At 51.4% G+C, this 14,313-nt stretch overlaps 1 protein-coding gene across 1 annotated transcript in view; it reads left to right on the top strand.

Annotated features, from left to right (window-relative positions):
• The first annotated feature begins 206 nt into the window (after nucleotides 1–206).
• Nucleotides 207–14,313, top strand: part of GDNF (glial cell derived neurotrophic factor) — a 28,829-nt gene continuing 14,722 nt past the window's right edge. Inside the window, exons 1-2 of the mRNA XM_004265987.3 lie at nucleotides 207–714; nucleotides 5,724–5,900. Coding sequence (XP_004266035.1) covers nucleotides 5,750–5,900 — 151 coding nt within the window. The 5' untranslated portion in view covers nucleotides 207–714; nucleotides 5,724–5,749. The remainder of the gene's footprint in view (nucleotides 715–5,723; nucleotides 5,901–14,313) is intronic.

Raw genomic sequence — 14,313 nt, forward strand, 5'->3', positions numbered from 1 at the left:
TCGCACCCCGAGCCCCCGCCTCGGGAGCTCGGGCGCCTCCTCACTGTTCTCCGTTCCCTCCCCGCCGCCGCTGACTTTAGACCCCTCCCTTCACGGGGCCCCGCGCCTCCCCTCCCCCACCCGGCCCCCCGGACCGGGCTCTCAAGGACCAGCCTGCGCTCCTGGCGCCCTCATGTCTTCACGGGACTCTCGGCGCCGGTTGACGTGGTGTCTCGTTCGGATTTCCAGGCCAGACCTCAGCTCCGGCGGCAGCATCAGCCCGGCGCGTCTCGTGCTCCCAGGCGCTGCGCCCCGAGAAGGCGCAGAGCGCGGCCGCCGCCGCTGAACCGGCCGCCGCGCCCCCCGCCCGCGCAGCCCGGGCTAAAAGCGCGGCGCGCGCAGCCCTGTCACCCCCCACCCAAGGCAGCGGCGGCTGCTCGGACCTCGGCTTCTGGGGGTGCGGGGAGCCGGCGGGGGAGCTGTCTGCATCCCTCGCCCTTCTCGCGGCGGCGGCGGCGGCGCCGGCGGCGGCGCCGGCGGTGGCGGCGGGAGCCTTGGCCGCCGCCTCCTGCGCGCCCTTGCTGCCCCGAGCAGCCTCAGGATTGCGAACTCGTGCCCCTGACCTATCGGGCGGGGCTCCGCGCTCCTGCCCTCGGCCCGGATGGGTCTCCTGGCTGGGACTTGGGGCACCTGGAGTTAATGTCCAACTGGAGGTCTGCGGAGACCGGATCCGAGGTAAGCAGGGGAGCGGGCCTGGCGGAGCGGGCCTGGGGGGAGCGGGCGGGTGGCGCCTGAGTCGCCAGCGGGTGCGTCGGCCTGTGCGGCGCTGGAGACAGAGGGGGCGCGGCTGCACCCCAGAGCAGGCGGTGAGACTAGAAAGAGGGAACACTAGAAGGAACCGAAGCGCCGAGAGGGCAGAAGAGAGAGAGAGAAGTGGAACCGGGGAGAGGCTGGGTTTGCGGAGGGGCAGGTTGCCTTTCCTCGTGGGCAAAAATCTCTGGTGCCCCTGCTGCCTCTGGACCCGGGCATATCCGACAGGGGCAGTTTCCCTCCCCGACTCGGCGAGGTGCTCTTCCGTCAAGTCCCGGGAAGGTGCGGGACTGGAATCGCCTTTGAACCTACCACGACCAGAGTTGGGTTCTCTGTGGACGCGCAGCTGCATAGATATCATTAACGGGAGTGTAACTGGGTTTGGTCTGTTCCAAGGGAAAGTGTAGGCCCCAGGAGGGACTGCTGCAAAGGTGCTGAGAACCTAAAAATAGAGAGCTCACCTCCTCCGGCGCGGTCTTGCAAATCTACATTCCTAGCCCTGGTCGGAACCCGGTTGCTGGCACTGTCCTAATGCCCGATATCCCACCTCATCATCCCCGTCAAGCATAAGAGACGGGCTTCCTGAACAGTCCAGGACCAGGGCCTCCGCCCCGAGCAGACTCTTGAACCTTCTCAAGGTCTCCCCTAAGCCATTTCGGTGATGGGTTGAATGACTTTCGTCTGTACTCTGTGCCACCTCCCCCAGTAACACCCCCGCCACCACCCTGACACAGCCTCAGGGCTGATTTCGCTGTCGTTTGGTTTCCAGACCCACCGGGTGAAAACGAACCCTCTTCGGGGCGGGGAATGACTCCCGCCGGAACCCCCAGCCTCCTGACGCCTCCCTAGTTTCGGGGCTGGCACACGCGCCCTTAGAGCCGACGTGCGCGCCCCGGGGGAGCTGCCCAGCCCCGCGCTCGCAGCACTTTTGCTCATTGGTGGGGACAAACACAACTCTTCCGAGCCCTGCTGCGGATGTGTTAGAGCGCACTTCACTCTTCCGCAGTATATTTGGGGGGGGAGTATAAGTGGTTTACAGTGTTGTGTTAGTTTCTGCTGTACAGTGAAGTGAATCAGCTATATGTATACATATATGCCCTCCCTCTTGGACCTCCCTCCCCGCCCCCATCCCACCCATCTAGACCATCTTGAATATACACTTAAGTATCCCAAGGAAGAGATGCTGCTGCTAACCTGACACACGCACCTCTTCCCGCAAAGCCCTGGAAGAGGGAGCTGCTGGGCTTCCGCCCAGCCGCGACCAGGTCTCGCCCTCACAGTTTCGCCACGTCTTCGTTTCGGCAGCGTTCAGGGACAGTGTCGCCTTTTCAACAAGTGTCAGGTGTTCGGGGAGCCCGCTGCGTCGCCAGCCCACTCTCGCAAGGGGTTCGGGTGCCCCTGGGTCTGGCACACGGCCTCGGGCCCTTTAACAGACAGACCCCTTCCCAGACTGTCTGCAGAAGGCGGCGCTCATTCTTTTTCCTACTCTGGTCTTGGGCCCGACAGAATAAGTCCTCCGTCCGTCCAGGACACAAGACACAGTTAAGAAAAGCAGTTCATCTTTTCAGCAACTTCTGTCCCTATCCCAAAAGAAAGCCCCCGAGTTACAGCACGCCGCCACCCACCCACCCCCGCCTCCCTTTTCTCCTCCTGAGACCTGGATCTCGAAGGCAAAGCCTAAACAAACCTCCCAGCCTGCCAGACACAAGAAGGCGCGGGGGCACTGGCGGCGGGAGCGCTCACACGCGCTGAAGCTGTCACTGTGACGCGGGGAAGGGGGGGAGTTCAAAAAGCAGGTTGCCGAGAAACCAGCTTAAGTGAGGTGGGTAGAGAAAAATTAGTGAGGCTGAAGAGGGCTAGGAGCCTGAAAAACAGGGATGCTCGTGAGGACATCCGAAGTTCCGGGGGGGGGGTGTAATTTGCATTTGGGGAAGGATTGTAAGGGGAGTGCTCGTTCATCGGTTCTATGCTTAAAATGACAACGCAGCCCCAGCCGCGTGGGCGCTCCAGGACTCCGGCGGTTTCTGGTGCCCTCTGGTGCTGGGAACCCAGAAGCGCCCCACGGCGAGCGGCGGCTTCTGCCGGCACTTTTGGCTCTTGGGACGTCCTTTCCGCCCTGGACTTGGGGACCACCAGGTGCCGGCGTCCGCGACGCTCCCCTTTTGCCCTGCCGGGCGCGTAAGTCCTGGGTGTAGAGGGGAACCAGCCTGTAGGGTACGAGAACGGGTGCGGGGGCACCTGGCGGAGCCGACTTCGGGAGGAGAGCTTGGTTATCGCACGTGGCAGCGCGTTCCGCAATTCGCGCTCGTAGCAAAGGCGGACGGTTGCGGCAGAAATACGTCGGACAGATGTACTTTAAGAAAGCGATAAAGAGACCATCAGGGAACCCGCGGGGTGTGGGGGGTGTGTGGGAAAAACCTCTGCGTGGACCGCTGTGAATGCGAGCCGCCGGATTCCCTCCTCTTGCTGCGCCAAGCAAACACTGGGAACTAAAGAGCCGCTCCGGCTGCAGCCTGCCCCGGCGGTGCGCAGAGGGAAGAATGCGCCCTCCCCGTCCGGGGGAGGTGGGAGAGCTCTTTTCGTGGCCTGCGCCGCACCCGGCCGAGGGCGGGAACCGGAGTCGGGAGCCTCCTTTGGCGAGGCGGGGAGTTTTCCGCTGAACTCTTTTGCCAGCTTCGCCACACTTCTAATTGAGGATCTCCACATCCAATTTAAAAAGCCCTCCGTCGGCCAAGCAGGAAAAAAAGGAAAAACCCTCTTAATGCGGAAGGGAAATCTGGTGCCTCTTGTCGCTTCCTGCTGGCGGCCACCGCGATTTGGGATAGCGCATTAACCCCGCGCCTCCCCGCCCCTCAGGGCCGCCAGCCAGTTCGCACGCACCCGCGAGCGGGCCCTGGGCGAGGGGGCGGGAGGCCTCGCGTTCCCCAGTCCTCTCTGTTCGAGCGCCTCGCTGGGCTTGTTTTGCACGGCCTGGGTCAGGTGTTGCCTGGGACCCCGCGCCCCAACCCAGAACCTTTCCTTTTCCCCGGGTCTGTAAATCAGCCAGCGGGGCATGGGGCGCCCGGAGCTGCAGGTTTTCGGAGTTCCTAGTCCCTACAGACTCCCCGAGCCCAACAGCTGCATAGCGAACAAACAGACGCCCAAAGGATGGAAAATGCATTCGCCTCCGCAGCGGTGGGAGGTGGCGGTCGAATGAAACGCTTCCCCGGGTGGCCTGCACCGGAAGCCGGGCGGGAGTTCTGGGTGGAGATGGGGGGCGGTTGCTGGAAGGGAGGCGGGCGCTCCTGGCTGCTAATGGAGAGGAAAGGGGCCAAAGTTTTTGTTTTTACCTGGAAACTCTTACTCTCTCCCACGGAAAAAGTTCAAGGAGATTTTCCTAAGAATCCCTTTTATTTGGAGGAAAGAGGGTAATCGACTGCATGAGTGTCGTAGCCCTTGGAAACTGAACACTGGCATTGGGAAGGCACTGGGTAACACCGCACCGCAAGGCGCCCGGGTCTCCCGCCACCTCCTAATTGTGTGGGGCTTGGCCCCGAGTTGAGGGGGGCTTTTTCTCACCAGCCCCCTGCTGCGTGACCCTCCTTTCTAGGGGTGTGCGGAGGGACAGACCAAACGGAGGCCCCTGACTCAGAGGACCTGAGCCCCACCGCGCGCCCTTTCCTGGTCTAGTCCTTCTGGTGCCCGTACTCCTCTGTAGCGTCCCGGACCGGGTGCAGTTGTCCAGGAGTGACTGTGACCGGGCGTGGGGAGCTCGCAACTCCTCTGCGAGGGGAAGGGATTTAAGGCCAGAATCTCGCAACACTGCAAAAATAAAGAGGGCGTTCGGGGACACCACGAACATTTTCAAGACAAAGGCAATCCCTACCTAACAGTAACGCTAAAGCACTTATTGAGCGCTTACTTTTTGCTTGGCTAGGTCTTTTCCTGTGTTAATATTCATAACCTTAAGAAATGGAAGTAGTATTTTAAACCGAGTTGAAGCTTTGGGAAGTGAAGTAACCTAACTCAGATATTCCCCTGACAGCCCCAAAGTCTCCAAGTCCCTACTAACTTCTTGTTCCGACGACAAAACACTAAGTTAAATGGGAGGAGGAGGAAGAGGAGGAGAGGAGTAGGGCTTCCCTGGTGGCGCAGTGGTTGAGAGTCCTCCTGCCGATGCAGAGGACACGGGTTCGTGCCCGGTCCGGGAGGATCCCACATACCGCGGAGCGGCTGGGCCCTTGAGCCGTGGCCGCTGAGCCTGCACGTCCGGAGCCTGTGCTCCGCAACGGGAGAGGCCACAACAGTGAGAGGCCCACGTACCGCAAAAAAAAAAAAAAAAAAAAAAAGGGTGGAGGAAAGCTTGGGCGAGATTAGTGGTGCCGCTGAGCCTGCCTCCGCCTAGCTGAGAGCAGGATCAGGACCCCCCGGCGGTCCCGCACTTGATTTTATTCCTAAAATAAAAGGCTGGTCTCTTGCTTGGGTCCAGGGCTCTTCCCCGGGGCCTGTGGGAGCTGCTGGACGGGGCGGGAAGCACAGGGTGAGGGTTGCCCGGTCGCCCCCCAGGAAACGGGGGCCGGGAAGGGGGGGGTTGCGCGCCAGTGCTGGTGTCGTCGTGTTGGTACCGGCGGGGGCAGCGGCGCTGCTCGAAAATCCGACCCCTGGGATCCGGTGGCGGAAGAGAAGGGCACTTGTGGGATGGCCGCCAGGGAGGCGCACCCAGGAGCGGGGACGAGCAGGCGGCTGGGAAGGAAGGAGGATGTGTGTGTGTGGGGGGGGGGGGGGTGCCCGGGGAACCGCCGGGCTGCCGCGGTCCGGGAGGAGGGCGGTGCCGAGTTTGGAGGGGAGCCCCGAGGACCCGCCGGGCCGAGGCGCCTCGGGCAGCGCGGCGGCCCTCGGCGGCCAGGCCTAACGCGCTCTCCCCGGTTCTCTCGCCCGCCCGCCCGCCCGCCCAGGTGCCGCCGCCGGACGGGACTCTAAGATGAAGTTATGGGATGTCGTGGCTGTCTGCCTGGTGCTGCTCCACACCGCGTCCGCCTTCCCGCTGCCCGCCGGTAAGAGGCCTCCCGAGGCGCCCGCCGAAGACCGCTCCCTCGGCCGCCGCCGCGCGCCCTTCGCGCCGAGCAGTGACTGTAAGAACCGTTCCCTCCCCGCGGGGGTCACGCCACCCGCCGCTCGCACGCACCCCAAGTCAGCCCCGACCGCAGTGTGGCCTCCCGACCCAGGGCAGAGCCGCGCTGGCGCCGACGCCCCCTCGCGGTTCGTAGCCACCGACTGGTGCCCCAGGACCCCAACACCTAGTCTGTATGTGGCACGCGCTGGTTTTGCCCCGCACAGGGGCAAACATTTTTCTGCTGCTCATTTAGCGTTCCGAGGAACAGCTGTTTTCCCCAGCAGTACCACCACCACCACCGTAGGAGAACACGGAGTTGTCCCCTTTCCTCTGCTTCCCCATCACACATATACACACCTCTGTTTTTTTCTTCCAAAGCCCTCTTTCTCTGGGTGTGCCTGGCTGTGCTGAATTCTCCATCCTAAACTGCCCTTGCAAGGGAAGAGGCTGAGGTTTCACAAAACCAAGCCAGAGTCGGAGAAAACACAGAAGGGCCTTGATTTCCAGAACAAGCATCTGGGCAGTGTCAAATCTGTTCAGAAAAGTTCCAGTTCTAGAAAGACAACGATACATAGTGCTAGCTGGGGCTAGGGGGAAAAGAAACAAACCATCGTTCATTCCACACATGACAATGTTAACTCTTAAGAAAAGACCAGGTTATTAATATTAGGAAATGAGTCTGTGATTTGCCTCTCAAAAATGTCTTAGCAGTTTATCAGGGCACGTCAGCTATGATTTGATATAATTTACCCTCCACTCTTGAGAAGTTTATCTATTGCATAAGGCAGAGTGTGCTTCATCACAAGTTAGATTATTGGGGAGGTATGTAGCTAACAAAGGTAGCAGCAGAGAATTTGCACAACCCCAAACTAAAGCAGTAGTGAGCGTCACCGTAACCACTCACCACTCCCGTTACCCTTCAAGCTATTTTGCATTTGAAACATGCACAGTAGAAAGGGTCCCAGAGTCAGCTGTATGCTAGAGTCCCCCAAACCTATGGCCTTGGGCTAAAAATCGCCCAGGAAATGTGATGTGTTTATCTTATACTTAATTACAACAATTAAAGCACCGTCTTCCAGAAGTCCCAGGGAAAAGAAAAAGTGCATTTTTCTAAGGCAAATTAAGACTTCAAGAGTGACTTAGGGTAGGAAAGAGAACACAGTTGATCCCTTGAAATTGAAGGAACTGTTCCAAGAGTTTCTGTCCATTAGTTGTATAAACCTATTTTTAAAGGCTTTGGTTTCAACCATGAGTTTCCATCTTAGCGTATACAATGTTTCCATCTTAGCGTATACAATGTTTCCATCTTAACGTATACAATGTTTCTGCAGCAGAAACTTAAAATGCCCTTTAGTGCCACTGTCTTCAGAACTGTACCCATGAGGGCTGAGTAAGTGGCTTTTCATTGGTTCAAGCAGCCTAGGTCAGAGGAACAGGAACACAGTGGAAGGTAATAGTTTTCTAACCAAGACATTCTGGGGAGAAAAATGACTGTGCCTGATTGTGAAGCTGATTAATTCATGGAGGTTTAATTAGCATATCAGTATCCTGTCTACCTAGGCTTATTTAATGCTGGCTCCTGGTGCTGGCTCTGCTTTGGGCTAATTCTGTGACCTTGGACAAATTACTTACTACAGAACTCAATGAACAGTTTACAACTATACAGTAAAGGAAGACCTTTCCACTCCAAAATGCCAATGACCGTGAGATTGCCCCCCCCGGAACCCCCCTCCCCCCCGCACACCTGCACATTCCACCCTATCCTTCCTTTGGGAAAAGACTCATAAGAAAAGACCCCTGCTCACTGGACTCACCTGGGGGACTTTAATGACTGTTGATGCTGGGCTCCACCAGGAGAGATTCTGATCTCATTGGTTTGGGTCGTGGCCTGGGCATCTAGATATTTAGATGTTCCCCAAGCGAGTCTAATGTGTAGTCAGGGTTGAATCCCTATGGCTTGATAATACCCTAAGAAAATCCGTGCCTCATGTAAGGTACAGGCAGTCACAAAGCAAGCAAGGTAGCCGTAATCCTACTGATGGACGGCGGTAGCTGGGGGTTCTGGGGAAAGGGAGATCACTTCCCTTTTCCAAAAGTGACGCTAAGTCATCAATGGACAAGATTCTGACCACTGTGTTTACATTAGAACCAGCAGAACACAACTGATTCTGTTTTACCTATCGGAAGACCCAATAGATCCTTGAAAGAGAAATGTTCCCAAAGAGAAAGTGAGCTGCGTTCTAAGCCAAACTGACTCCTTTCCAGGTATGTTCAATTCGGTAGCAAGCTGTCAGTGTGGGGAAGGAGGAATAATGACAATGTGCAGACTTTGAACACTCAACCAGTGTCAACATGCTGACATTTATATCCTGCACTGTACGCCATGCAACTGGTTAAGGCTTATGTAGAAAAACATTCAGTCACTCGTTTCATTTGAAAATAGAAAGTACCGTAAATACTGGTCCCTCTTCTTTTCAAATGCTTGTAACTTAATGACTGAGCAAAGGCTCGTTCATGCCACCTTGAGTCATTCTGTGCTATTGAAAGGGGGCTGGACTGCACCTTGTCCACACACACACCTTTGAGGTTGCGTGTATTTTGCTGGTTCCAATATAAATGAAACAGCCAGAATTCTGTTCCTACCATTATCATGAGCTGAACCAACAAAGTAGAATTCATAACTGGCTCACTTGTCTGCCTAGAGGTTGACAGTAAAGTTCACGGACTGTGGCTGCCTCCTGTAGCAACTTTGAACTTGTCTAAACTCAAAGACTTGTGATTTTTCCTTTGGGGGCGTCCAAGACTTTTCCCTTTCACTATCTTTGGTTTTTTTTTTATTTTGCTTTTTACCCATATCTTCTCCAAAGGGCGATTAGAGCAGGCCTGAGGCATCTAGAAAGCGAAACTAGAAGGTGATACGCACAGATGTCATAGCATTTTAGAGCCCAAAGGTACTCCTATGGTCCCCAAGCCTAAAGATGTAAAGCAGCTTGTCCAAAGTGCCAGAGTTCCATGATGGCAGGAGGATGGTTTTTAAAAATTTGTGATCTAAAAGCACGTATTCATTCAACAAGTAATTAATGTGTGCCTGTATGTGCTAGGCACTGTCCTAGGTGCTAGGGAATCCTTGGTACACAGGCAAAAGCCCCTGTCCTCATGAAACGTACTCTCTAGTAAAGGTACAGCGTGTGGTGCAATTTGGTAGCTTTGTAAACTAAAACTAAACATGAAGAACCTTGGGCTGAAAAGGTGGGCTTTCTATGTGACCGGAAACCAACTAGAAGAAACACTGGGCATTCTTAAATTATTGCAGGTAATCCACAATTTATTGTAATCTAATGGGGTTATATTCCACCAGTTTGGTAGCAAGTCACACATTTTCCTAGAGAAACCATCTTACAAATCAAGCTATCAAGCTCCCAGACTAGCCCACAAAAATCTATGTAAACCCTGATAGAACTGAGATATAATTCACAATATTATTGGGCTAGAGTCTCTTCCCAGGTTGCCGGGTCCCCTAATCTGCAGAAGGAGGGCACAGAGCAAATCATGGAGTTTCAACAAGCAAGAGCTCACGTTCACACATTCAGATCAGTCTATGGTTTGGATCCCAGTCTTGCCACTTACCCAGCTGTTACTTAACAGCTCTTAAAGCGCAGTTTCCTCATCTGTAAAATAGGAATACTATTCATCCTGCCTCCGGGGGCTGCTGTGAGAGTTAAACGAGATAATGCTTTGTAAAACCTGTGCCCCATAAACAACTATTGTACTTGCCACCCTCCTCCTTGCGGCATGCACCCAGTGAATGCCTTTTCTCCCGACACAGACTTTCACTTCAGCCCCTGCCAAGCCATTGCTCTAACTGGTGGAATTCCAAGCAGCCCCGACAAAGCATGGAGAGTGAAAGAAATGCAGGCCTTGCAGGGAGGCTATTTTGGGCCCCAGAGACAGTCAGTTGGTCAGCATGTAGGCGGGCCAGTCTTGCCTGGGATTCTGCCCCCCGGGTCAGCTCCCCCTGGCTCTTCCCAGGTTTCACAGCTCCTTCCCTTCCCCATTCTCTGAGCCCACATAGTTCCTATGGAATTGTTCCCACCAGATTCCCATGGTCATGTTAGGAAGACCCTCTTCCCCATGGGAAGAAGGGGATCAGGGCACACTAAGATCCTTACAGGTAGGTGATAAGGGGGCTGTGGGTTGGAGGCTCCCTGTCTTGAGATAGAGTATTTCTGTTTTAAGTGATCCCACCTGGATACTTAAGATGTGTCACAAACTCAGCAAAACAAACTGTTAGTGAATTTAGTAAACTTTCAGCCCATGGTTCTTTGGCTAAGAAAGTTTCTAGTGCAATAAGTTGCTTAAATTTTAAGCTTTCAAATCCAATGTTGTGGGTTCAGAGTTCAGAATAAATAAGTGCCGTCCACCTATTGCTTCTTCTTATTTTAGGGACTATATGAATAGATGATACTGTAATAAAGTCCCTACACTGAAAAAGGGCTCTGCCACTTGGGATGGGGGTCCTGGAATCAGGAAATCGCATGTCAGGCTTTTAGGAAGCACTGATTTCTCACTTGAGATGTGAGACCAACATCTCATTCTGGCCTCAGTCTGAAGACCTATTTCAAACTGTTGCTGTTTAGAGAAATCTATTTCAGGCCTAATTTGAATTGGCCAGTCGTAGGACCTTAGGCCGATCCAACAGCCAAAGAATTATTCTCGAAAGATTCTACTTTCACTGATAGAAAAATAAAAGCTATCTGGCATTTTCCCCTCCTAATGTCCCTTTCATCTTTGTTTCTTTAGCACTTAATGGTCCATAGCCCCTTTATTCAATTAAAACACATATTCTTTCATTAATCACTTGAGCTCAATCAGGAAGCAAGTATTAAATATCTTTCATGCTCTAGGTGCTGTGTGGGCATCTAAAAGGCAAAATTGTGAACTTAAATAGCTTATGATCTAGTTGTAAACTACGGATAGGCCGATGGGTGGGTGGGTGGGTGGACTGTCAGTCTGAGAGATAGCTATGTCTACCAAGGCATGTATGTTAGCTGTGGTCATGGTAAGAATTCCTAGCAATGAAGTCATTGGGATTTGGAGATTATAGCAGGAAAGAATTTGGGGGAGAGGGGGGATTTGAGCTGGTACTTGAAAGATGGGTATTAGGAAAGGAAGGGAAAGGGAAAAGGGCACATTCCAGACAAAGGAGAAGCAAAGGCAAATTTGTGATCACGATATGGGGAAGGGGCAGGTGGTGGATACAAGGAGGAGGCCAGACGAGTCGCCAAGTACTGAGAACAGGTGGCGGGAAGTAGTGTGAAATTTAGGATATCTCTGTAGGTGATACCCAGATTATGAGATACTGTAAAATCCAGGAAAAGAAGGTGCTTGCTCTGTTTCTGATGGCAGCGGGATGCCGCTGGAGTGTCTCAAACAAGCAGGTGGCGGCGAGCAGGATCTCACTGCAAAGCCTTCTTGCTGCAAAACTTACTCAAGTCCCAAGCTTCACGAGTCTATAGCATAGGCATAGTTTTCATTTTGAGTGTGCCCTTATTTTTAAAGTGTCTAGGCATAAGCACAATTGAATCAACCTGTTAATTCTCAAATAAGTGAAGAGCTACAAATAAAAACTTAAGTTAGTATCATACAGATGAACGTATTTATGAAACAGAACAGGTGTGTTAGTTTCTACTTTATAATAAAATGAATCAGCTATACATCTACATATATCCCCATATCCCCTCCCTCTTGTGTGTGCCTCTCACCCTCCCTAGCCCACCCCTCTAGGTGGACACAAAGCACCGAGCTGATCTCCCTGTGCTATGCGGCTGCTTCCCACTAGCTATCTACCTTACGTTTGGTAGTGTGTATATGTCCATGCCACTCTCTCACTTTGTCCCAGCTTACTCTTCACCCTAGCCATGTCTATTACAGGATGTTGAATATAGTTCCCAGCGCTATACAATAGGACCTTGTTGTTTATCCATCCTATATATAATAGTTTGCATCTGCTAATACCAAACTCCCAATCCATCCCTCCCTCTCCCCCCTTCCCCCTTGGTAACCACAAGTCTGTTCTCTACGTCTGTGAGTCTATTTCTGTTTCGTAGATAAGTTCACTTGTGTCATATTTTAGATTAGATTAGATCCCACCTATAAGTGATATCATACGGTATTTGTCTTTCTCTTTCTGACTTACTTCACTTCTTATGATAATCTCTAGGTCCATCCATGTTGCTGCAAATGGCATTATCTCATTCTTTTTTATGGCCGAGTAGTGTTCCATTTTATATATATATATATATATATATATATATATATATATACATATACACCACATCTTCTTTATCCATTGATTTGTTGATGACCATTTAGGTTGTTCCATGTCTTGCCTATTGTGAATAGTGCTGCTTTGAACATAGGGATGCATGTATCTTTTTGAATTATAGTTTTGTCCAGAAATATGCCCAGGAGGGGGACTGCTGGATCATATGGCAATTCAATTTTTAGTTTTTTGAGGAAATTCCATACTGTTGTCCACAATGGCTGCACCAGTTTACATTCCCACCAACAGCGTAGGAGAGTTCTCTTTTCTCCACACCCTCTCCAGCATTTTGTTATTTTAACAAATAGGTTTTGCATATTGTCCTAAAATCAAGTAGGTTTGAGCTATACTGGACAAGAGGAGATGTCATTTATCCCCGTTGTACAGATGAAGCAATGAGACCTAGAGTTTTGCTCAAGGTCACAAATCCAATAAGTGGTGAAGCCAGCAAACCTCAAACTTCTAGTCCCAAATCCAATAATGCTGCCTTAACACAGACTGCTCTCGTATTAGTAGATTAAGAAAACACAAACCTTGGCTTGCTAAAAATGTATTCACTAACTGAAACACGTATTTCTAGGAAAATCAATGAGCAAACTAATAGCAAGAAGCAAGGAATATTATATTTCCTTGAGGCCCTTTCTTTGATCCCTGTTTGGGCTGCAGTGGGCCTAGGCTCATATTATTACTGGATATTTCGAAGTCTAAATCAGGACATTTTAGGGAGAGAAGCATGTATTTCTCCACACGGTCCTATAATATCGATGCTTTTTGCAGTGAGAGAAGGCTCCCTAACTCTTCGGGACAAAGTGAGGTCTCCTAGAATGCTTGATAGGCTGATGGCATTTGGGAGGCCTTCGAGAAGGCACTTGCCCTCAGGTGGCTTCTGTTCCGCCCAGGGAAGGAAGCGTCCACTTGGGAAACCAAGGGTGACTGCACACGTGCCAGAGTGATGGCCTCTGTGGGAACAGGAGTGGGTGTGCACACACAGATCTTGGGTCACTATTGGGAATCAACTGCTTAGCTCAGTAGAGACAAAACCCACTTTTGTATGATTGTATAACTGAGCATGGTTTTTTAAAGTCTTCAAACGTTTTTGCTTGCAAACCTACAAAATTATGTTGAAAAACTATTGCACACTTCTAAAGTGATATCTGCAGTTTTATCACAAGTTTAAATAGTTGCAGCAGATGTAATTTCCAGCCCATTTGGGAACTAGATATGTGCTTCAAATCTATTTTTGGCAAAACCCTGGAGCTGCAAATGTAACTTATTCAATTCGTGGAAAATTATCAAACAAATCAGCTCAAATAAGTTTAATTTTTGGTCAGAAAAGGTCCAACTTCATTTTCACTTCAAATGCACATGTTAGTATACATCCATGACAAGCACCACGCCTCTGGATCCTTATTATAAGATGAAAGATGGATGGGTGGATGGACAGACAGGCAAATAAAGCACCATGCCTTGCCGTGAGTGCCTGGACAGAATGAAATATGGAATCACCTACTTTGATTCATTCATATGGGACTTTTTAGTAAGTGTTCATAGTACAGTGAACACCCATGTCCCCTTTTCACCAAGACTGACCTTTCATTAGCATTTTGCTTCATTTTTTTTTCCCTAAACCATTTGAGAATTACTTGCAAACATAACAGTCAGTAGTTCAGCATGAACCTTCTAGGAGCCAAGGACATTACCTTATATAACCACAATTCAGTTATCAGTCTCAGGAAATGTAACATTTACACAATACTGTTATCCAATAGGTAGTCCATATTCAGATGCCCCCAATTGTGGCGATAATGTTCTTCATAGTTTTTTCCCTTAATTGAGAGTCACAACTTGCATTTGATTGTCATGTCTCTTTATTCTCCTTTAATCTAGAGTTAGCTCCCAAGCCTTTTTTCCCACAACGTTTTGAGAAGTCCAGACTGTCTTGCCTGCTGTCCTGCAGACTGCCCTTCGGTTTGCATTTGTGTGATTCTTTCCACATGATTAGATTTAGGTACACATCTTTGGAATCCTAAGTTCATGATGACGTGTCCTCACATCATGAGTCACCGATACCAGTTTATCCCAAGGAGCCATGCACGCCTGAACTGTCCTT

Source organism: Orcinus orca, chromosome 3 (genome assembly GCF_937001465.1).
Source record: "Orcinus orca chromosome 3, mOrcOrc1.1, whole genome shotgun sequence".
Classification (NCBI taxonomy): Eukaryota; Metazoa; Chordata; class Mammalia; order Artiodactyla; family Delphinidae; genus Orcinus; species Orcinus orca.